Source organism: Lissotriton vulgaris, chromosome 4_1, assembly GCF_964263255.1.
Source record: "Lissotriton vulgaris chromosome 4_1, aLisVul1.2, whole genome shotgun sequence".
Taxonomy (NCBI): Eukaryota; Metazoa; Chordata; class Amphibia; order Caudata; family Salamandridae; genus Lissotriton; species Lissotriton vulgaris.
In genome coordinates, this window is record NC_141691.1 from 46,851,211 (window position 1) to 46,874,648 (window position 23,438).

General features: G+C 47.3%; 1 protein-coding gene across 2 annotated transcripts in view; it reads right to left on the bottom strand.

The window, feature by feature from the left end:
• LOC147718335 (G protein-coupled receptor 143-like) overlaps positions 1-23,438 on the bottom strand; it is a 164,656-nt gene that overhangs the window by 88,269 nt on the left and 52,949 nt on the right. For both annotated transcript variants that reach the window (XM_086966702.1, XM_086966701.1), the window contains exons 2-3: positions 19,077-19,337; positions 7,329-7,438 (exon numbers count right to left, since the gene is read on the bottom strand). In XM_086966702.1, the coding sequence (XP_086822828.1) occupies positions 7,329-7,438; positions 19,077-19,335 (369 nt within the window). In that variant the 5' untranslated portion in view covers positions 19,336-19,337. The remainder of the gene's footprint in view (positions 1-7,328; positions 7,439-19,076; positions 19,338-23,438) is intronic.

A 23,438-nucleotide genomic window follows, 5' to 3' on the forward strand; every position in this document is an offset into this window, starting at 1 on the left:
TCTGTTGTTGTTCCGTTTCTTTGCGCCACATGCCAATACTATCGAGCATAGTGGGCGTGGTCTTATTTTTCTGGAGCGCTATTTCTAATGTTTTTATTTTATTTTCATCAAAGGAACCTATCAGTGGCCACTGACTTTCGGGGTTCTTCTTTGTATATTTATGCCATAGCTTAGTATAAGCTATAGCGACTAGTCCATGCTTAGTGAACATGTCCTTATTAGGGGTGCCCTCCAGTGGAGCTGGATGGTTCATCTCTAATAAGCGGTCCGGGCTGTACAGGCTACCAATCAGTGGGGAGAAGATAGGCATGACGGGTTACAACGGGGACAAAGGTCTGCACTACCTATCTTATCACGGCGGACAAAGACTAGACAGAATATTTCTATTCTACGTTGTTTGTAGGCCGTGAATACCTCAAAAGAACCAATACCGAACACTTAATGTACGGTCAATCAAACAATCAATGGGGAGAATAAGTGGGTACGACGTGTTAAAGTTTTGCGTTACCCACTCTTTCTCTACCTGCAAAGAGAGACCTTGTTCTTCCCTGTTTGCAGACAGAGAATCTCCAGACAACAATCCACGAACGATAGTTCGGGAAAACAGTGGGGGAGGAAGATGGGCACGACGGATTACAATGGGGACAAAAGTCTGCGTTACCTATCCTTCACTGTCTGCAAAGAGAGAGCCTGTTGTTTCTCCGTTTGCAGACGGTGAATCTCCAGAGGGATCAACAAAGCGTAATACTAGTATTATCCAAAACAAACAATCATTTCTCAGTTTGTCGTGTTTACACGACCTTACCCGGACCGCATGGACGGTTTCCTGTCTTCCGAATCCAGCGCCCGATCGTCCTCTCTTCTTCGCGATGTTCGTGGCACTCCTGATGGTTCTCAGTCAGGACCGTAGATCACTCGAGAGAGGTCTGTTCGGAACTAGTGAAGGTCGGATGATCGGCTGTCAGACAAGGGTCTATCGGACACGAGCTCTCCCGATCGTTGCAGTCGTTCACTCTGTCGTCGGGACCTCTCCCACTGGATCCACGTGTCACTGATGGGCCCCACGTTGGGCGCCAATTGTGGAAAAAGGGTAAGGCTATGACCTTTTTCAAGATTTGCCCGGCGCTAACCGCCTTTGTACCATTCAAATTACCAAGCAATGAGGCAGGCGCCGGAGACCAGAAGGCAGGAAACAGAAGTTTTATTCCGACGGAGCAGAACACATCAGATCAGACAACAAGGTATCGTCTCGAGGTGCTCTAACAGCCTCTCTGAGGCCTGGGCTCTTATACACTGGTTTATGGCATGTGACCTTTCTTTATTACAATCAAGATATTGTGAAGTAAGGAAAAAAGACATCCCCGTAATCCTTGTGTCAATCCCACCCCACATGCCTCTACAATAGAAGTCCTCAACCTGCTGATAAGAGGAGGGGGTCATCACGCAGCTGAGTGTTCTGCCGATTCTTAGGATGTGTGCGCCTGATCATATCCCCCGGGGTGGGGAGGCCATGATCAATAGTGGGTCCTTTGAAGAGGAGTGACATCATACAATAAGGGGCAGTAAATGGTATCTCCCGACTTAGGCGATGGCCTCGGATCTGTGTGGACAGTCGGACTCGGGGGAAGGGGTCATCAAAGGAGTGGTATTCATGCCGCGTGGACAATTGAACATCGGAGGGATGGCTTATCAACAGAGGGGTATTCATGGAAGGAGAGGAGGTGTTGGTCAGGCGCGGGCGTGATTTTCCAAGGACAGGGTCATGCAGGAGGAGAAGGGTTATGCTCCTGTGAGGGAGGGAGGGGGGAGCCAGGGTGCGCGGAGATGCCTGCAGGGTCAGAGGAGCGCGCTGGCGATCCATCGTGGACAGGGACACCATGATACCTAAAATGGCTGTCGTGTACATTGTGCGTGGGTGACAAGCTGGCGCAGATGATGTTCAGCTCGTAAACTAAAATTCCACAGTCTGGCAGGTTTTGTGTGGATCTATATAAGGAGGGAAAATTTGAAAGGGGAGGTCAAAGGCAATTTAATGTAGTAATAACTTGGTCTCCGTAATGAATACGCATGGAACTTTGGCAAACTTGCAGCACATTAAGCCCAAGTCAGGAATCTCCGGTTTCATGAAGGGGAAGAAAGTTCAATGGCGAGGGAAAAAAAAAATAATAATTGATTTGCTAATAACTTTGCCACACTTTTACAGATTTCCACAATGCTTGGCAGACAGTTACCATGTTCAGCTTACTTGCCGTATTTTGAGTTGCACGCAAACACATCGGGGGTACACTTGAAGGGGCCATTATAACAGTCCGAGAAATATTTTCTCTCTGCTACAGGAACAAACTCTTAAGTGACTTATTGCAATCTTGGAATGAAAGAAAAACACTACTTAGAGAAGTTCTGTTGCTTGTGTTGGAGTAAATCTATTTAGAAAAGATAGAGAAATCTAGGTAAATCAAACAAATATATTTGAATTTTCCCTTATCATTTTTCCATTGGAAAATTAGACAAAGCTACAACCGAACAGCTGAACAGAATTACACTAAATTTGGCAGAAAGCAAGATCTTGGTCCAGAAAAACGTGCTTTCTGTGACTTGGTGCAATTGCATTCTGTAGTTTCAGAGAAATTAAGGTTTAAGAAATATAGATAGCCTACAGATCTCACAATGAGATTTGATTGTCTGCCACCATACTAACAAAGATGTGACGGCATACATCTTAGGATTCAGGGACTGAGTTTGATGTCCTGAAAATAAAAGTACAAAGAAAATAGTCCCCCGCCTTTTATTAAAATACCCCCTGGAGGGTCCCGGGGCAGCGCAATATCATTTTATGTGGATTTGGCACGCAAACCCTTTCTTTGAGCCTTTGTGAGGCACCAGGGACCTCATCCCCCAGGGCCATAAATATTTAAATGTGGAGCAGGGTGCTTTGCCTTCCTCCCTGTGCCTCTTAGAGGCTTGAGGGTCCTCATACCAGAGGCAGAGACATTATAAACAAGGTAGTGCAGCAGCCCCCCCAGCGTGCTCAGCTCTCCTCTCCCTGGGAAGCAAACTTGATTCTCTCATCTCTTCTATTTCACACCTTGTAGCGTCCATCTCACTTTTAAGCGCCAAGTTGTCCCCCTTCCCTAATATCCTCCCGAGGAGTTCGGTGCTCCTGCGCCCCAATAAAGCCAACCACAGTCTGTCCTCTACAGACACCTCCAACTTATTAGCCAGCTACAAGACCACCAGCGTCACCCCCCCTCCACCTTCCTCTCCTAAGAATTCTACGCAGTACACTATTCAGATAAACCCCTCTGTCAGATCCTACCAGCCTCCCTCGTACCGGACGCCCTCTTTCAAGAATCTCATCCCTATCTCCCTTAACAGCCCTAACATCCCGGTCACCAAAACAGTTGCGTCAGAGCTGCACTGCTTGCTCCACAACTGCAGATCTGCAATCAAACACAAATTGGAAATTTCTGACATTAGCACCCTTCAGAATCTTGACATGTTCTTCTTCACTGAGACCTGGTTTGACTCCTCTCAAACTTTGTTTGATCTTCTGGTGCCCACTGACTACTCTATCCTTAGAAATGACAGATGAGACAATAATCGGGGGCGGTGTCGCATTCATCTTCAGGAATTCCCTTCAAATGAAAGCCTTCCTACCATCCCTTTCTGCACATTCTAATGCCTATCCCTAGAACTGCAAATACATCATGGCTCACCCTTTAGATTCCATGCCATCTACCACCCGTCCTGTAACTGCTCTGGCTTTGTGGGGAACTCACTGACTTCATCAGTGACCAATTTTCTCAAAGTGACAGGCAGATCTTCCTGGGTGATCTTAATCTCCATTGGGGCTCATTGGAAGACTCGGCTGCCAACAAGCTTGCCACCTTTCTCTCAGCTAACAATCTCTTCCAACATTGCTTGGAAACCACTCATTCCAAGGGCTCAATTTTGGATCTTGTTATATCCAAAGCAGACCTGCTGACTACTGCTGCCCCTATCCATGTAGACTGGTCTGACCACTTCCTTGTTCCCTTCCGTTTTCATCTCTCGCACGATACAATGCTCAGTCAACCTAAAAGATCTACTACCTGGTTCCGCAACACTAAAAACATTGATCTTGACACTTTTTGTGACTCTACTATGCAGTCACTTCCTAGACTTCAACCCAACATGAATGTCAACGTTCTCACCTCTCAGTGCCTCTCAGTCCTAGCTGTCGAAATTGACAAGGTTGCTCCACTTCAAAGCAAAAGGAAAAGACCCACCTTGGTTCAATAAAACTCTCTACGAAGAATGGAAAAACTTTAGAAGCCTGGAGAAACATTGGAGAAAATCTCCTTTCACCTCCAATCTCTCTTGGTTACGTTTAGCAAGATCCAAATACCACAACCACATCTTTCACAAAAAAGCTTCACATTTCAGATCCATCCTCGAATCATCCAAAAACAGACCCAAAAAACTTTTTGACCTCATCAAAAACTCTAACTGTTCTCCCCTAACTACTAGGCCAGAGGACTCCACAAAGAGAGCAGCCGACTTAGCTATTTTCTTTGATGAAAAGGTCAAAGCCCCGGTGAATCAGGTCGCCCACCCCACCCCCTTTGAGGAGCAGGAATCTTTAGTAACCTGGCAACATTTTGACGTCATCTCGGAAGTTGAACTCCTCAAATGCAGCCGCGAAACCAAACCATCCGACCATTCTTCGGACCCCATCCCTAGCGTCTTCGCCATTGATTCCTACACCCATACTCTCTCTTACTGGACCAGGCTAGTGAATCTCTTCCTTAGTCAAAGTTCCCTCCCAGTCGCCTTTAAGTCAGGTCAGGTTACCCCTCTTCTAAAAAAAAATCCTCCGCTGATGCGAACGACCTCATCAACTTCCGCCTCATCACCAATCTCCCTTTTCTTTAAAAAATCACCGAAAAATGTGGTGTGAAACAACTTGCCCTACACATTATGGACAATAATCTCCTCGACGTTTTCCAATCTGGCTTCAACCAAAATTGCAGCACTGAAACACCCCTGCTGCGAGTGATAGATGATGCGCTGCATATACTCTGGGGAATCGTGCCTTCTGATTCTTCTAGACCTCTCTGCAGCCTTTGCCACTGTTAATCAGAGCACCCTCCTCAACACTCTTCAACAGAGAATGGGATTGGATGGCACAGTGCTGAAATGGTTTGCTTCTTTCCTCTCGGACAGATCCCAAATGATTAAGATAGCGAACAGTCTTTCATCTCCCTTGGCTGTAGGTCAAGGCATCCCTCAAGGTTCTATCCTGGCACCCACCTTGTTTAATCTCTACCTGGAACCATTGGGGAACCTCCCAAGCAAATCTGGGATCCATTACCATCTTTATGAGGATGACACTCAAAACTACCCCAAGGTGTCTTCGGCACACGATCTCTCACTACTCAACTCTACTCTCAACTCCATTCACAACTGGTTGTTAGCTCACCAACTCATTCTAAATCCAGCCAAAACTGAATTCCTCTTCCTTTCTACCTCTCTCTCACCTCCTCCCATTCAATTGTTGATTGGTCAGCTGAACTTACTCAACAACAAACCCATCATGGTGGACAGCGCGAAATCCCTAGGTGTCATACTTGACAAAAGACTCAACCTAATCTGCCACATCAACTATTGTCAAGAACGCACAATACCAGGTGCGCCTTCTGTGGAGGATCCGTCGGTTTTTCCAGGAGAAAGACTTAAAAATCTTGGTATAATCGCTGGTTCTCTAAAGACTGGATTATTGCAATTCTCTTCTGACGGGCCTACCTAAATCTCACCTCTCCCCTCTCAAATCCATCCTCCATTCAGCAGCTCGCTTCATCACAGGGTCTTAACGAAGTGACCACATCACTCCAATCCTTTCCTCTCTTCGATGGCTTCTGATCGAGGCAAGATCTATCTACAAAATGGCCTGCATCACGCATAAATCCTTGCACACATCCTCCGCTCTTTATCTGGCAAACAAACTGAAATTGTCCGGAGGCTCGCGCAATGCGTAAAAGCTTCCGCTTGAGCCCCCCGTTTTTAAAAAGGAAAGATCGATGGCACAATCCTTCTCAGGCAATGCAGTGAGAATCTGGAACTCCCTTCCCCCATTGCTCCGTGCCACCTCCTTTACCCAGATCTTCAAAGCGGACCTCAAATCGCTCCTCTTTCAAAGACACTTTCAGAACTAATACTGTTATGCTCAGGCCCCTATAGAAGTTCACTCATTGTAAATTTGTATTTAAAAAAAAATACAATCCTGTACATTCCTCTCTTCTGCGTGCTTTGTTGGATTTTGTGTTTATGCAACCTTCATTTTTAGTTTGTAATGTTGTATTGTGTTTCCACTGTTCTCTTATAACGTAACTGGCTCTATTGTACAGCGCTCTGACACCTTTGGGTAATGTCCGCGCTTTAAAAAAATGCACTAAATAAAAATTAATTAATTAAAAATTAAAAAAACACCGTAAGTCTCCTGGGTCATAGAATCCACGATCCCAGGAAAGATTACCATATGTTTTTTTAAGCACTCTGAGTTGGAGCTGTTTGATCTTCAGCTGTAAAGCAGAGTCCTCTAGTGGTTGGTGTCATGGTTGCTCTTTGTTGCCAAGGCGAGGCCAAGGGGCTGGGTGCAGGGCCTAGCTGCAGGCCAAGTCCTGCCCAACCTCATGCCACGCTTGGTGATGGACATCTTAAATTATGTCAAAGAAGGTAGAAATTCCTTAAAATAAACAAAGGTTAAAGGGACGTTATAGTTAGGTGAAAATGTCAGTTAAAGCATACTGTTTTAAACGAACAAACCCAACGCTGAAGTCCTGCATAAACGGCTGATTAAGGTTCGGTGATGAGCACTCACTGCTGAGATGTGTATGTGCAATCTGCCGAGCACAGCTTCATACATTGCCAGGCTCAGCAACAGTTTAAACTAGTTAACCGTTGTATGCAAAACAGTGCTTTGAAAAGCACTTTGGATCAAAGCACCATATAAACTGCATCTTTTTATTATTAGTGGAGATAAGTGGCAAATGAGTCACTCTAGAGACTCCTGGTCCTGGGGGCTCCAAAGGGCCCCCTCCTGGGGTTTATCAGAGACGGCATGTGGAGGGGCAGTAGAGGGGGTGTTCAACAGGCACCCAGTGATGCCAGATAGAAAGGGTACTGCACTGAGTGCAAGTATTGTACTTGACATTAGTCACTACTTGAGGAGACTGTGGATGTGGCGAGACACTCAGTCTTGAGGATCCCAAGGCACGTAAGGAAGGAGCCCATACATTCGCCCTAGCATGCAGGTCCCTTCAGCCCAGTGGACCATAGAATGTACATACCGACACCGCAATGCACAGCGGCCTGGGGAACGGGAGGGTTGTGTTCTGGAAGGTCTTGTCCAGAGGTGCATAAGACAGCGAGTACCACAGCACAGAGCGCAGCATTATTCCTAAGAGCAAAAAGAGAGCAAATAATCAATTTTTCGGTCAAAAAACTATAGAACACCCCGCTAAAGGGATTGAACTGTTTTCACAAAGTGTTCAAAACTTCTGAGTTTCAAATGTTTGCAAACATGAGAACTGAGGAGCAATAAGGAAACAAGGTCAACACATGCTTCGCTATGCAAACCATGGTTCAAGCCCAGGTGCTCTGCTTCCTCGCAGTGGCGTAGCAAGGTCAGGTGGTACCCGGTGCGGAACATTTCTGGTCAACCCCGGCTTGACAAAACGGCAAACACATCTGGCAAAAATATGCGTTTAAAACACATTTTTGCCATTTTGTCACCCCCCTCAGTGATGACACCCGGGGCAGCCCGCACCCACTGCACCCCCTCCAACGCCACTGCTTCCTCCGATGAGGTCTTACCAATGGATCAGATGTATCCATCAACATTAATAAATGAAGAGCAGGGTCCATCGACAGAAGGCCAACGGCAAAGATTCACCCAGTATGACTCCATCACCTGAAGGTTAAAAGCACAGACCCACCAAGAAAGACCATCTTATGAACGCTAACGCCACAGACCCATCAGAAAGAATAAATATATATATATGCACCCAGGGATAGATAGATAGATAGATAGATAGATAGATAGATAGATAGATAGATAGATAGATAGATAGATAGATAGATAGATAGATAGATAGATAGATAGATAGATAGATAGATAGATAGAGGGCGACAGATAGATATCCATCCATCCCCCAGGGTTCCAGGACCCAGTAAAAGAGGGAGAGAAGAGATACGATGTATAAATACCACAGGGAGTGAGAACAGAGTAGACACCAACGGAGACCTTATCACCCTGTTTAATACCTGTGAACCCAAAGGGGACCATATCACCCTGTCTAGTTCCTGTTACCACCTGGGGAGGCATCACCCTGTATAGTGCCTGTGAGCACCCAGAGAGACATCATCACCCTGTATAGTGCCTGTGAAGCCAAAGGGAAGCCTTATCACCCTGTCAAATACCTGTAAACACAAAGGAAGCCCTTATCACCTTGTCTAGTGCCTGTGGATGCCAAAGAAGATCTTATCAATCTTATCTGACTGTCTAGAGCCTGTGAACCCAAAGGGGACCCTGTTGCCCTGTCGAATGTCTGTGAACATCAAGGGGGAACTTATCATCCTGTCACACTGCACAGGAGCCGCCCTGAGATTCCACGGCCTTGCAGCACCCTACGACACCGACAACGTGGACTGCAGGATCTACTTTAAAGAGTCTACTAACAAATTGGGGTGTCTGGCTTGGCCTTCGAGGGAGTCTGGTATTTTTCGGCCACCAAGGCTAGCAAGTGAAGGTGATGGCCAAGTGTACCAGGTAGAGTGGCACACGCTCCTCCCTCCGCGCCCTGTCCTTTAGCATTGACCCCACCCAGATCAGGAGCACTTCCAACAAACACAACATCCAAACTTGAACTGGGTGAAACCAGCCAAGCATAACTTAACAATGAGACCAGTTACATTATGCCGCTACTTAGCTGCAATGGCCGATGGCATGGGTATGCAACTCAACCCACCCGAAACCATCTTGGCACGTGCACTCCTGCAGGATGTGAGCACCTACACCTGACTGACCAATTCTGTACCCCACATATGGCTTGAGTTTAGATGGATGGTGGTGGTGCAAACTCATTGGCACAGATACATACATCCCAAGGGTGGAAGCGGTACTCCATCAACCACTGACTGATCAGGCTTGGTGCTACACCCTCCAGATGATGGAGAGTGTGTCCTGTAATCCTAGGTTTCGCTACACACCATTCAGTTTTATACACAACACCCCTCTCTCTCCACAACGCATCCCACATATGTTCCCAGCTCTCCCCAGAATGCCACAGGTGCAAACTGCAAAGTGCAGACTTCTTTCACATGGTCTGGGCATGCCCATCAATGCATCCTTCCTGGCCAAAGATAACTGCAACGGTGGCCGAAATGTCGATGCACGCCCTTACACCCACACCCGAATCATGCTCCTGGGACTCCGCCCCAGAACGAAGGGAGCTTAGCACATACACAGTTTCATAGAGCTGGCTTTTGTATTATTTAAACGCAGTGTTGCCATGGCATGGAAATCGCTTGCCCCCTCCCGCACCCCGGATACTCAATGGTGGAGAAGTATCTTTCTGACCTGTACCAGGGCAGAATGCCAGGCTGCCCGGGCCTCCAAAGGGGGCCCTTAAGAGGGCGGCCACCCTTAGTGCCACATGATGGCCCAGACCCCCAGCAGCGGTCTAGTGTCAGGGACCTGTCGGGTCCCAGGATGACGTCACTTCCGGCGGAGAAGGAGGGGAGTGGAGGGGCAAGGCGAGATGTATTTATACTATCGTCGCCTACCCAGCGCCCTCTTTTGTCCTGGTCGTATCTAGGACAGTCCCCCTCCTCCTGCCGTGCCAAGCTGCCCGAGCGCTGTTTTCCCTCCCTACCCCAAACCCATCTAATACTATTTTCTTTGTGTTGCAGGCGGAGTTACAGGGCGATCCAAAGGCTAGAAGGTACAGAAGGGTACCCTCTACAGGAGCACAGTAAGGGTGCGAAGGCCAATTATCCCCCAGGGAGGTCCTTGCGTGGGACCCTGGAGGTGCGACGGCGCCCCATTAGTCCTACGGGCGGTTGTGGACCTGAGCAGCCAGGGGTTGCCTGCAACTCTCCGCCCCCTGTAGTGGGGAGGGACGTGAGTAAAGGGTGGACTGGAGGTCTGCCAGTGGGAAGGGCTATCCCTTCCCCCAAATTGACAACACCCCCACGGTTAATACCACTGGGGTTTCTGGCTCATCAGGTGGGCCGTGGCGAAGGGCTGCCTGACCCTGGATTCACCCGTAAGATAACCCAAGATGTTGGCATAATGTTATGCAAATAAATCTGCAACAACTTTCTCCACCAAACAATTGTGTTGTATCTGTTATTCAGATAATTGTTGTAGGAGGGCTGGGGCATGGGCCGATGTTGGCACTAACACAGACACACTCCGGCTGCTTCGCATGAGAGGAGACTTCCGAGCAGGAGGCGAATGCTGGGAAACATTGCTACTCACAGTAGAAGCTAAAACTAACGAACGACCCCTGTGAATGGTAGTGGTATCTTTCTCATTGCTCAGGACTAGCTCGACGGGCACCAGGGTGGTCGCTTCGCAGTAGCGGGCAAGACCCTCATTGCTCCATGCCTGCATGTTATTCCCATATCCCGGCCCTGCATGATTGCCCCGGAGCGCACCCTCTCAACTGTTGGTGATGTTTGGACACAAAAATGCCCTCACCACAAGATGCATATTCCTGCTACTGCCTCCTGGGGTGCACACACGGGGCGGGGCCATCCACACACCCACGTAGGGCCACCCACCCCCTTCATCGTTGGTTTTCTCTCCTGTTGAATGACATTATTACATAGCAACAGGGCAGCGGCAGTAATACCCACACACCATGCCTAGCTGTTTTAATACTGGGGCGATCTAACGTCTGACTATTTATAGCTTATTATTTACTGTTCTTCTAACACCCCCTCGCCCCATACTGATGCAACCCTTGCAGGGGTCACTGATAATGAAGAGTCAGACTGTCTCTTTGTGGTTGGGATGGGGCTCCCTGTCGATCCCCTACTGCTGATGTAGTAGCACTGGGATTTTGGGACGGAGTGCCATTAATATTCAATGCACTGTAACAGGAAAAGCGGTCAATAGAAACATTTGAAAAAAAGCAATGTTCAGACCTCAGACTTCAGTGGCTGAAAGAAAACTTCCTGCGACTGAATGTGGGACAAGGAAGACCCTGGAAGAGGCCATGATGACAGGGACTCTGAACAGCCCACAGTCCAGGGGTCACCTCCAGTCAGAGCACAAAGCATCTGTATGCCCCAGTGAGAGCTCTCTAGGGTCTCCTGTGGGAGTTTATCTTCCACGGGGAGAGCCTGAATTCTCACCGCCCAGCTCTTTTTTGTTTTTTTCTGTTCACCTCTCCCCCCGCTCTTACAAGAGGCCCTGCTTTCATAGTTTCCAAAAGCTCGAAGTCTCTCAGTTTTCAAAAGTTCTTGAAGTTTCTGGAAGTTCGTATAATTTCTGAAAGCGCCTCTAGTCCCTGCTTGGACTGTAGGAGCCCAGAGTTCACCGTCTAGCCCCGGAAGATCAGGTTGTCCAGGGTTAATGGCCCTCTTTGCTCCTCCACCAGAGCATTTGCTTCATTGTGCACTGGTTGCCATCAGCTGAGGGAGGAACACCCTCATATTCCATGGTAGCCAAGGATTCAGTGGGTACCGACAATGCGCCCACACATCATATTCCATACCAACAGAAGATCTTGACCATGCGTTCCTCACCTGCACTACCTAGGCTCAGGGCCGGCTTTAGGGCAGTGCAACTGGTGCGACCGCACGGGGCGCTGACCTGTGGAAGGGCGCTGAACTTGGGTGAAGCACTGTGTTTAGCAATAACTTATGATTGGAGAGATGAGGGGTACTTTAGCCCGCTGGTAGTGAGAGAGTCCGGAGAGGCAGTCCCAAGGTGTGGGGTCACACCGAGCGCCACCAGCACTAAAGCCGGCCCTGCCTAGGCAGCAGCAGGTTCTGACCATGCTTCCAGTACCCTTTGTGTTTCTCACCTGCATCACCTAGGCAGCAGCAGATGTTGACCATGCTTCAATCCCTCTCGCGTTCCTCACCTGTATTAACTAGGCAGCAGCATATCTTGAACATGCTTCCAATCCCCCTCGCGTTCCTCACCTGCGTTACCCAGGCAGCAGCAGATGTTGACCATGCTTCAATCCCCCTCGCGTTCCTCACCTGTATTAACTAGGCAGCAGCATATCTTGAACATGCTTCCAATCCCCCTCGCGTTCCTTACCTGTGTTACCCAGGCAGCAGCATATCTTGAACATGCTTCCAATCCCCCTCGCGTTCCTCACCTGCGTTACCCAGGCAGCAGCATATCTTGACCATGCTTCCAATCCCCCTCGCGTTCCTCACCTGCATTACCCAGGCAGCAGCATATCTTGACCATGCTTCCAATCCCCCTCGCGTTCCTCACCTGCGTTACCCAGGCAGCAGCATATCTTGACCATGCTTCAAGCCCCCTCGCGTTCCTCACCTGTATTAACTAGGCAGCAGCATATCTTGACCATGCTTCCAATCCCCCTCGCGTTCCTCACCTGCGTTACCCAGGCAGCAGCATATCTTGACCATGCTTCAAGCCCCCTCGCGTTCCTCACCTGCGTTACCCAGGCAGCAGCATATCTTGAACATGCTTCCAATCCCCCTTGCGTTCCTCACCTGCGTTACCCAGGCAGCAGCATATCTTGACCATGCTTCCAATCCCCCTCGCGTTCCTCACCTGCGTTACCCAGGCAGCAGCATATCTTGACCATGCTTCCAATCCCCCTCGCGTTCCTCACCTGCGTTACCCAGGCAGCAGCACATCTTGACCATGCTTCAATCCCCCTCGCGTTCCTCACCTGTATTAACTAGGCAGCAGCATATCTTGAACATGCTTCCAATCCCCCTTGTGTTCCTCACCTGTGTTACCCAGGCAGCAGCATATCTTGAACATGCTTCCAATCCCCCTCGCGTTCCTCACCTGCGTTACCCAGGCAGCAGCATATCTTGACCATGCTTCCAATCCCCCTCGCGTTCCTCACCTGCGTTACCCAGGCAGCAGCATATCTTGACCATGCTTCCAATCCCCCTCGCGTTCCTCACCTGCGTTACCCAGGAAGCAGCATATCTTAAACATGCTTCCAATCCCCCTCGCGTTCCTCACCTGTGTTACCTAGGCTGCAGCAGATGTTGACCATGCTTCAAATCCTCAAATAACAACCAGTGGAAAAGGGGCCTGAGGGGAGTACTGTTTAAAGACCTGTTGGTATCTTGTCCCCCAACTTAGTAATGAATAACACGAGAGATACCAGAAGTCTGTATACAGGAACCTAAATAGTGTTCAATCTGTAAGACAAAACCACAAGGTTAATGTACAGAATATGACAAACCTAAATAATACGGATGTGAAGAAAAGGAGAAGAAATGTTTGCAAAGACACCCTACTCAGTGCTCAGAAAAATACCCATCAGCCCGCTCATTAGCGGAATATCGTCATCTGGGTGGTTGGTTGAAAATTGTGGTATCCAGTATGCCCTTCCTCAGGAGCACCTGAGGCTAGCAGAACTTAGACCACTCTGTTGACCCTCAACCAATAGAGATAACCCAGTGCAGGTTGAAAAAGAGGGGTATTAAGTTGCAGTGCTCAGAACATTGTGTGAGAAATAAGAAAAAGGATGAATTGTAATCCAAGTGTGCTAAAAATACCTAACTTGATGTCATATAGAGAACTTTATTGGGTCTGACCATCAAGGTGGTATGATTAAAATGCAGTGTGAGAAAATAGCATGCAAGGAATTGCTATTTACCATGATAGTGAACTGGTCGACATGTTTCAGCCTGTATAGGCTTTCTTCAGGACCTATGATACTCTACTGCAACATTGTACTCACTGTGAAAACTACAGAACCACTCCACTTCCTGTTAGTAAGGAAGATGGTATTTCTTCTCCTGTATGTGAAAAAAATGATACAAATGAAAAAACTCACAACCCTTGTTGTAAGTTATAGGGACTCTCGCATACTTCTGATGCTTTGATTAGTCCTCTATTATTCAACTCACCCAAATTGTTGGGAGGAACAACCTCACCTCACCTGGCACTGGCTCAGAGTGAAGGAGGCCACGCACTGAAAAAGAAAAAGTAAGCAAAACATGCGTTTCAGATAACCAGTATTAGACTCAGAATAGTCAAAAATAATCGTTAATACACCTACAGCCACACAAGATATAGCAATTCAGGAGGCTACAGATTCTAGATGGCAAAAAACACTGGTGTGTAGAATGTAATATATCAATTCCAAGGACCTGACCCTTATATTAGGATCAGCGTCATGAGTTGGTTTTGTATGTCCTAGACCAAATGAGGAAAGAACCCCATTGCTAGAGCCCCACCAAGTGATATCTAAAGGGGGCATTAGCACTTATGCTCCAGTCAATGCTCTGAAGTATAGCAAGATCGCATTGGTAGAGAAAAGGCTGTCTCATTATCAGACAGTAGGTGTGAAAGCGAAATTGCTCGTCTAAAGTCCTCTTCAGCTTCCATAATTCCTAGGAAAAAAGCGCCCATAGAAAAGGAAAACGAGAGGATGTGCGCTCTCACCTCTCCGTCGTTGCCTCGCTCCTTATCGTGAGCCGAGGGGGAGGTGAAGCTGCTTAGTCTGCCGTCGTAAGATATATAGCGGCCGCGGACCTCATAGAGAGCAACCACCTCGCTTGATGGTGATACGTTATGTTTAGCAACCATTCGTGTCGCTGCATTTTAAAGAAAAACGGTGTCGATTATGCATACTGCCACTTTGCGCAAAACGGGCCCTGATTGGTCAACAAGTATGTTTCGAAGATCATGATTGGTCCGATATTAACCAATGGATAGCGGACTCAGCTTTGTTTACCTTGCTGCGTGCGGTAGGACACACTAACTATGTAGTATATAAACGGCCTCTGCACATATTGTCTAAATATAAAACGGTCAGTATCTATGAGACCGGGAAATTATGCTCGCTTATATGTGTGTCTCTGTAATGCTGATTGCTCGCGATCTCAAAGGAGAAGACGAGCCTTAGTTTAAAGTGTAACCACCCCAGTACAGGAGACCGTAATTGGTCCGGTGTACACCAATAGACTGCGGACCCAGCTATTGTTTACCTACTGTGTGATGGAACAAATATAATTTGTGGCATATAGATGGCACGATTAAACCATCTCCGCACATATTGTCTCCATCTAGAAACGGTCAGTTTCCAGGGATATGCATATATGTGTTTATCCGTTCTAAAGCTTTCCCGCGAGCTCGAAAAAAGGGGGGATGTCGAGCCTTAGTTCAAAATGTAACCACCCCAGTGCCAGGAGCGGAAAACCGGTCTAGCAGTACCTTACGGAGTAAATGCCTGCTGAAGTGAACGTATGTCACCTAAATGTAAAAGGGAAACTAGAGTGTACTCATCATCCTGATAGACCCTGTAATTGTCATGCTTAGTCATCACTAGATATCGCAAAAGCGCTATATCGCTTGAAAATCGTCCCACAATGTATAGTCAAGGGGAAAGTGAATGTTATAAAGACAAAGAATCGTCTTTTAAGCATAAGTGTGGCAGCTAAGGCTAGCTGAGAAAGTTGGTCCGACAATATCAAAACACCACCAAATACCTTGCTGCACCTCGCAGGATGTATGTACTTGAAAAGGTGATATATCACTCCGTGTGCATCTACTCTATCACCTTCTCTTGTCAGAAGGAAAAGGATATCGGAGTATGCTAGTACTCTGGTCAATTATAGCTGAGATCCCTAGAATCTCTATGTGGGTATGACTGGAGAGGTGTTCATTAAAGGTGAAGCCATGGGATTTCATCATTCAAACCCTCTGTGTCACATTTCAGTTTATACACCCATTTTTATTCTTTTCTCAATAGAAAAAGGGATATGTCTGTGACATGCTTGGGTATGTATGGTTGTTCTAAAATGACCCACTTCATGTCTTCTGCCTGGTGTTTCTCCTCAAGGAAATGAGATGTGAGCCGAGTGGCTTGTTTACTGCGTCGGATCGTACTCTTGTGTTCTTGGATGCACAGTTTTATTTTCCTTGTTGTCATCCCTATGTATCTTAAACCACAACGGCATGTGATTAGATACACAACTTTATCACTGTTGCAGTTTGTGTGGCGTTTGAGTAGCCAGGGTCGAGTTGTGCCTATGTCCACCGATAGGGTTTTTTTGGTTTGAGGACACACGGAGCAGTTCCTGCACGGGTAATGGCCCTGTACAGGAGGTAGGTTCCACAAAGTGGATGTGGAGCCTTCTAGAATCTCTCGAGGTCTAGTGTGGACTAACTCATCTTTCAGATTCGTTCCTCTTTTAAATGAAAAAAGTGGGAGAGGGATCTTATCACCAGAACTCGACCCTGGCTACTCAAACGCCACACAAACTGCAACAGTGATAAAGTTTAAGATTAGATGCACACGGAGTGATATATCACCTTTTCAAGTACATACATCCTGCGAGGTGCAGCAAGGTATTTGGTGTTGTTTTGATATTGTCGGACCAACTTTCTCAGCTAGCCTTAGCTGCCACACTTATGCTTAAAAGACGATTCTTTGTCTTTATAACATTCACTTTCCCCTTGACTATACATTGTGGGACGATTTTCAAGCGATATAGCGCTTTTGCGATATCTAGTGATGACTAAGCATGACAATTACAGGGTCTATCAGGATGATGAGTACACTCTAGTTTCCCTTTTACATTTAGGTGACATACGTTCACTTCAGCAGGCATTTACTCCGTAAGGTACTGCTAGACCGGTTTTCCGCTCCTGGCACTGGGGTGGTTACATTTTGAACTAAGGCTCGACATCCCCCCTTTTTTCGAGCTCGCGGGAAAGCTTTAGAACGGATAAACACATATATGCATATCCCTGGAAACTGACCGTTTCTAGATGGAGACAATATGTGCGGAGATGGTTTAATCGTGCCATCTATATGCCACAAATTATATTTGTTCCATCACACAGTAGGTAAACAATAGCTGGGTCCGCAGTCTATTGGTGTACACCGGACCAATTACGGTCTCCTGTACTGGGGTGGTTGCACTTTAAACTAAGGCTCGTCTTCTCCTTTGAGATCGCGGGCAATCAGCATTACAGAGACACACATATAAGCGAGCATAATTTCCCGGTCTCATAGATACTGACCGTTTTATATTTAGACAATATGTGCAGAGGCCGTTTATATACTACATAGTTAGTGTGTCCTACCGCACGCAGCAAGGTAAACAAAGCTGAGTCCGCTATCCATTGGTTAATATCGGACCAATCATGATCTTCGAAACATACTTGTTGACCAATCAGGGCCCGTTTTGCGCAAAGTAGCAGTATGCATAATCGACACCGTTTTTCTTTGAAATGCAGCGACACGAATGGTTGCTAAACATAACGTATCACCATCAAGCGAGGTGGTTGCTCTCTATGAGGTCCGCGGCCGCTATATATCTTACGACGGCAGACTAAGCAGCTTCACCTCCCCCTCGGCTCACGATAAGGAGCGAGGCAACGACGGAGAGGTGAGAGCGCACATCCTCTCGTTTTCCTTTTCTATGGGCGCTTTTTTCCTAGGAATTATGGAAGCTGAAGAGGACTTTAGACGAGCAATTTCGCTTTCACACCTACTGTCTGATAATGAGACAGCCTTTTCTCTACCAATGCGATCTTGCTATACTTCAGAGCATTGACTGGAGCATAAGTGCTAATGCCCCCTTTAGATATCACTTGGTGGGGCTCTAGCAATGGGGTTCTTTCCTCATTTGGTCTAGGACATACAAAACCAACTCATGACGCTGATCCTAATATAAGGGTCAGGTCCTTGGAATTGATATATTACATTCTACACACCAGTGTTTTTTGCCATCTAGAATCTGTAGCCTCCTGAATTGCTATATCTTGTGTGGCTGTAGGTGTATTAACGATTATTTTTGACTATTCTGAGTCTAATACTGGTTATCTGAAACGCATGTTTTGCTTACTTTTTCTTTTTCAGTGCGTGGCCTCCTTCACTCTGAGCCAGTGCCAGGTGAGGTGAGGTTGTTCCTCCCAACAATTTGGGTGAGTTGAATAATAGAGGACTAATCAAAGCATCAGAAGTATGCGAGAGTCCCTGTAACTTACAACAAGGGTTGTGAGTTTTTTCATTTGTATCATTTTTTTCACATACAGGAGAAGAAATACCATCTTCCTTACTAACAGGAAGTGGAGTGGTTCTGTAGTTTTCACAGTGAGTACAATGTTGCAGTAGAGTATCATAGGTCCTGAAGAAAGCCTATACAGGCTGAAACATGTCGACCAGTTCACTATCATGGTAAATAGCAATTCCTTGCATGCTATTTTCTCACACTGCATTTTAATCATACCACCTTGATGGTCAGACCCAATAAAGTTCTCTATATGACATCAAGTTAGGTATTTTTAGCACACTTGGATTACAATTCATCCTTTTTCTTATTTCTCACACAATGTTCTGAGCACTGCAACTTAATACCCCTCTTTTTCAACCTGCACTGGGTTATCTCTATTGGTTGAGGGTCAACAGAGTGGTCTAAGTTCTGCTAGCCTCAGGTGCTCCTGAGGAAGGGCATACTGGATACCACAATTTTCAACCAACCACCCAGATGACGATATTCCGCTAATGAGCGGGCTGATGGGTATTTTTCTGAGCACTGAGTAGGGTGTCTTTGCAAACATTTCTTCTCCTTTTCTTCACATCCGTATTATTTAGGTTTGTCATATTCTGTACATTAACCTTGTGGTTTTGTCTTACAGATTGAACACTATTTAGGTTCCTGTATACAGACTTCTGGTATCTCTCGTGTTATTCATGCTTCAAATCCCCCTTGCGTTCCTCACCTGTGTTACCTAGGCAGCAGCATATATTGCCCATGCTTCCAATCCCCATTGCGTTGTTCACCTGCGTTACCCAGGCAGCAGCAGATGTTGACCATGCTTCAATCCCCCTTGCGTTCCTCACCTGCGTTACCTAGGCAGCAGCAGATGTTGACCATGCTTCCAATCCTCGTGGTTGGCTTGAGTTTTTCCACATTGCCACACTTGACTTGGGAGTAACCACGGCGATGCCTAGGCAGAGCTTGGAACAACATCCCAGCCAGGCCCAGGCCAGAACTGCATAGACAGAGGCCATGGAAGACCTCTGGGTGAAACGACAACACCAGCTGGGTCGCAGCATCTCTCTGCGGGCAGCAGAAGCGTTGTGTCCTCAGCAAGGCCATGCCTGTGGTGAGAGATAGAAAAGGATGAGCAGGTGGCGAGAAAAGGCAGCTTTTTTATTTAAAGGGCTGGGGTGACTCTGGATCACTTTCACATAAGCCCCCTTCCGCCCATGTATGACATCTGCAAGCTGCAAGGCTTGCTGATGTCACATATTCCTCACAGGAGCAGAAGTAATCTATTGACCGCCCCACGGCTTCATGACTCTGGCAATAATAGGGGACGACACTCCACCCAAGCTGATTAGGGAATATGTGATCTACCAGTACGATATGCACTGTGTATTGCCAACCCTTCTATAGCAGTTGAATACACCCTAACCCTTGGTTGATGTACTGCGATTATGAGTGCACTCACTGTAATGTATGTAATGCACTGTTCTCTCCTATCAGGCTCTTCCCTGCCCCACTCTTTGATTTGTTTTGTTTCTCTGTAATGGTGCTTTAGTTTTACAATAAAGAAATGAAACACAAAAATAAACGTTCCACTTCTTGTCCCGAAAAAATGCTGCTCCACTTGTGTGGCTGGGCCTAGTGCCCATGACAGGAACGGGTAAAACGAAGGTCAATTGGAGTCCTCGCAAAGCAACCCTCCTTGACCCTGGTTTGAGCGGTTTCTGTTGGAGAGGACTAGGTCCATCCACACAATTTAGGTACCATTTTTATTAGGAGACTTGGGGTAAAGTTGGGTGATAGGAATGTGTTGCTCAATTGCAAATTCCAGACCTTTCCATAACAGAAAACTATGGAAAATGTGTGTTTTTTCAGTTAAAGTTTGAGGTTTGTAAGGGATTGTATGGTATTCTCCTCCTCATATATTTGTACGTTACACTTAGCCATTGTAATGTGTTCTTGTGCTATTTCTCTTTAACATTGTAATATGACATCATATTATCAGAATCTTGCAAAACCCAAGCTTCACCATGGAATGTATGTATATGATTTACTGACTGTTTTACTTTAGCTTAGCTGTGGGTGATGTTAGCAGGCTTGGTGTTTAGGTCCTACCTGAATAAAATACTATTTCTACAATACCATTGTCTCTGGAGGAGCTTTACAATGGTGACGTGTAGGAGAGTAGGGTCTGCTATCCTATGGTCACCCCAAATTTTTGCTTTTTGCTTCACTGGTTTCTGACTTAATGTGGCTGTGGGCCTGCTAATCAGACCCACAGCCTGCTGTTCTCTCTCTAAATTACTGCCAATGCACTTTAGGTGCATTACGAATTGGAACTGGTTCACCTTATGAGCCCCTGTATTAGTGCACCCTAGGTGCCCAGGGCATAGGTGTATCCAAGGCCTACCAGGGGCTGCAGCATGTATTGTGCCACCCCTGGCCTGGCCTCCATATTTGACACAACTGACTGATCACTCAGCTGGGGTAAGTCGGTGTAACCACCTCTTACTTAGGTACAGTATGTCTGTGCCTAACCCTAAACTGGACACATATGTTCCTATCAGCCACTCCTATGGAAGGCCTCATCAATCCTGGAGGCAGAGTGCTTGGAAATATGTGAGATGGTGCTCTGGCATGAGCTAAGCCTGTCTGCAGCTGTCGGGAACCACTCCCTAAGCTGTTCCGGGATATTGCCATACCATATACTCTTAAGTGCATTATAATCCTCGCGGTTAAATGCTATCTTTGGTTTGGCTTTATCAAAACATGTCGAGTAAGGTGTCATACGAATTGGAATACTATCCCCTCGCCAATTCTGGCGACGGGGATAGCATTCCACCCTTCTAGAGGGATACGACATGTGTGTAACCTCAACCCCGGTTAAAGTTAAACAGAGCCTCAGCATCACAAAATGGACGCTGCCACCACAGACACAAGTCTGGCCTCCTGCTGCTGACCGAAACTCGGCAGATGGTGGCCTAGACAAAGGGTTTCCTGCCTTGGGAGGTGCGAGCACCACCCCAGACAGGATTTTGTGTATTGGGTAGGACAGGGCCGAATAGAATCAGACATGCCCGGGGCACACAAGGTGTCCCCGTGCATCGGCCAGTCCAAACCGGTTCTGGGGCCTTCCAGCCCCAGTCCTGGCGAGGAGCTGGACAAAGGAAAGGGGGTGTAACCGCCCCCCTTCCTGGTTCCTCCCAGAGGAGGGACCTAGTAGGTGATCCACCCCTCAGATTGGGAATAAGAGCGGGAGCAGTGCCATTGCACAGCAGATCATCCTGAATCAACTTAAAACTAAGAAGACGACTGGACTTCGACATTCTGCTGCACAGAAGACTGAAGAAGAATCTCCCTTGTGGCCTAGGAGTGGCCACCCTGTGAACACAGGTACCAACCAGCGACCCGACGTCTGCTTTGCCGCCGCCTCCCGCCGGAGACCGAGCCCAGAGCCCGACAAGAACCAGACTCCCAGACCTCTCAGAGCCCGATCCACAGTCCCTGCAAAGAAGGGACCCGTGGAGGCACCGAGTGACGTGGGACCGGACCTCTTGGAAGACACTCGAACAGCTGACTGCGCAGCTTCTGAGGCATCCTCGACGTTGTGCTTTGGGGATTGAGAACCCCCACCACCGAGCAGCCCTTGCACCGAAGATCAGCCCTCCAGCATCTCCACGATCTGCGTGGGGCCCTTTTGCATTGTGCCACTCGACGCGCCATCCCGGCCACTAGCCACGTGGTCAGCGGCCATCTTGGCGACGAACCCGAAGATTTACACAGCAGGTCTGGTTGCTCCAGACCTACCCAAGCTCCTGTAAAAAGGAGCACCCGCTCTGACCTTGCTGGTCTGAGTGTTAAGCATCTTTCAACTTCTGCCTGGCTTGCCTTTGCCAAGGCCTGTTTGCTCCGATCGAGGTGCCGACACCGCCAACAGCGAGAAGCCTGCGTGGGACAGCTCGTGACCGACTCCTGGACGTCCTCGACCCCGGGTATCCACGTGGCTGCAGAAAGAAGCTACCCGACAACGCCTGTTTGCACCCGACATCGCCTGGTTCCAATCTGGTTCCACAGTAGTCACTGGCTAGTGACTTTGAACATTGTCCCCTCTGCTTTCAGGTCTTCACATCTTCAGATCCACCCTTGGATCCACCGGAACTCTTCTCATCGAGCCGCCTGCAGCATCTTCAGCTCCAAGCACCATCGACCAGCGTGACGAAACCCGACACTACTTCGACCCTGTGCACCCGCTTCCTGTGGGTGAGGTAACTCAGCTCCGCCGGTGCTCCTGCACTGGTACACATCCCAAGGGCCTGTGTTTTAAGTTTCAGCTCCGTAGGTCACTCGGAAGGTTCCTAACTTTCTAACTTTGTGCTTTTTACGCACCATAGACTTTGTATTGAAAAGTGTGTGCACTTTGAACACTGCACCCGAGTCCCGTGGGCCTTTCCCGACTTAGTTATTTCCAGTCTCGAATAGCTCCAGCGATTCCCAAGGCCCTAGGCCTCTTCACTTTCCTATTGGTATCTCTTATACCACTTTCTTAGTATATGGTTTAGGTGGCCCCTAGGGCTCATCCATATTGTGCAACTTTTGTGTATTTTAAACTGTCTTGTGATTTAACTCTTGTGCTTCTGTGCTCATAAAGAGTCCAGGGGATTTTATAGTTAATAAATCAATATATATTTTCAATATATATCTGTGTGGTGTCCCTTTCATTTGGTATTCAAGGGGGTTGTGTATGGTATAACAGCTGGCTTCACATGCCTTTCAGAGTTTAGCCTAAGACTGCTTTGTCCACGTTACCACTAGGATAACTGGTCTACAAGGTTGAATTACAACCATCATCATAAGGGTTGCTTGGCATGGTACAAAGTGATCACTAAGAATTAGTGAGCATTATATACCAGGCCAACTTCTCACATTGGTGAGCAGCGGATTGGGATCTGAGCTTGCTGTTTTACCATTACAATCTTTGAGATTATCACTTGAAAGATCATACAGGTACCTGCTAGGTACATATAAAACAAGACTAGTATACTTAAGTTCTACTGAACTTAGTTGTTGTAGAGCAAAGGGAGTAGCACACCCTAGCTACAACTACTAGATAGGTTTAGTAGGTAAACACCAGTGTAGGTAGATTGCAACACATCCACCCACACTAGAGCAATGTCTGGAGCAGAGGGGTCCAGTGGACTTACTCCTGTTGAGAG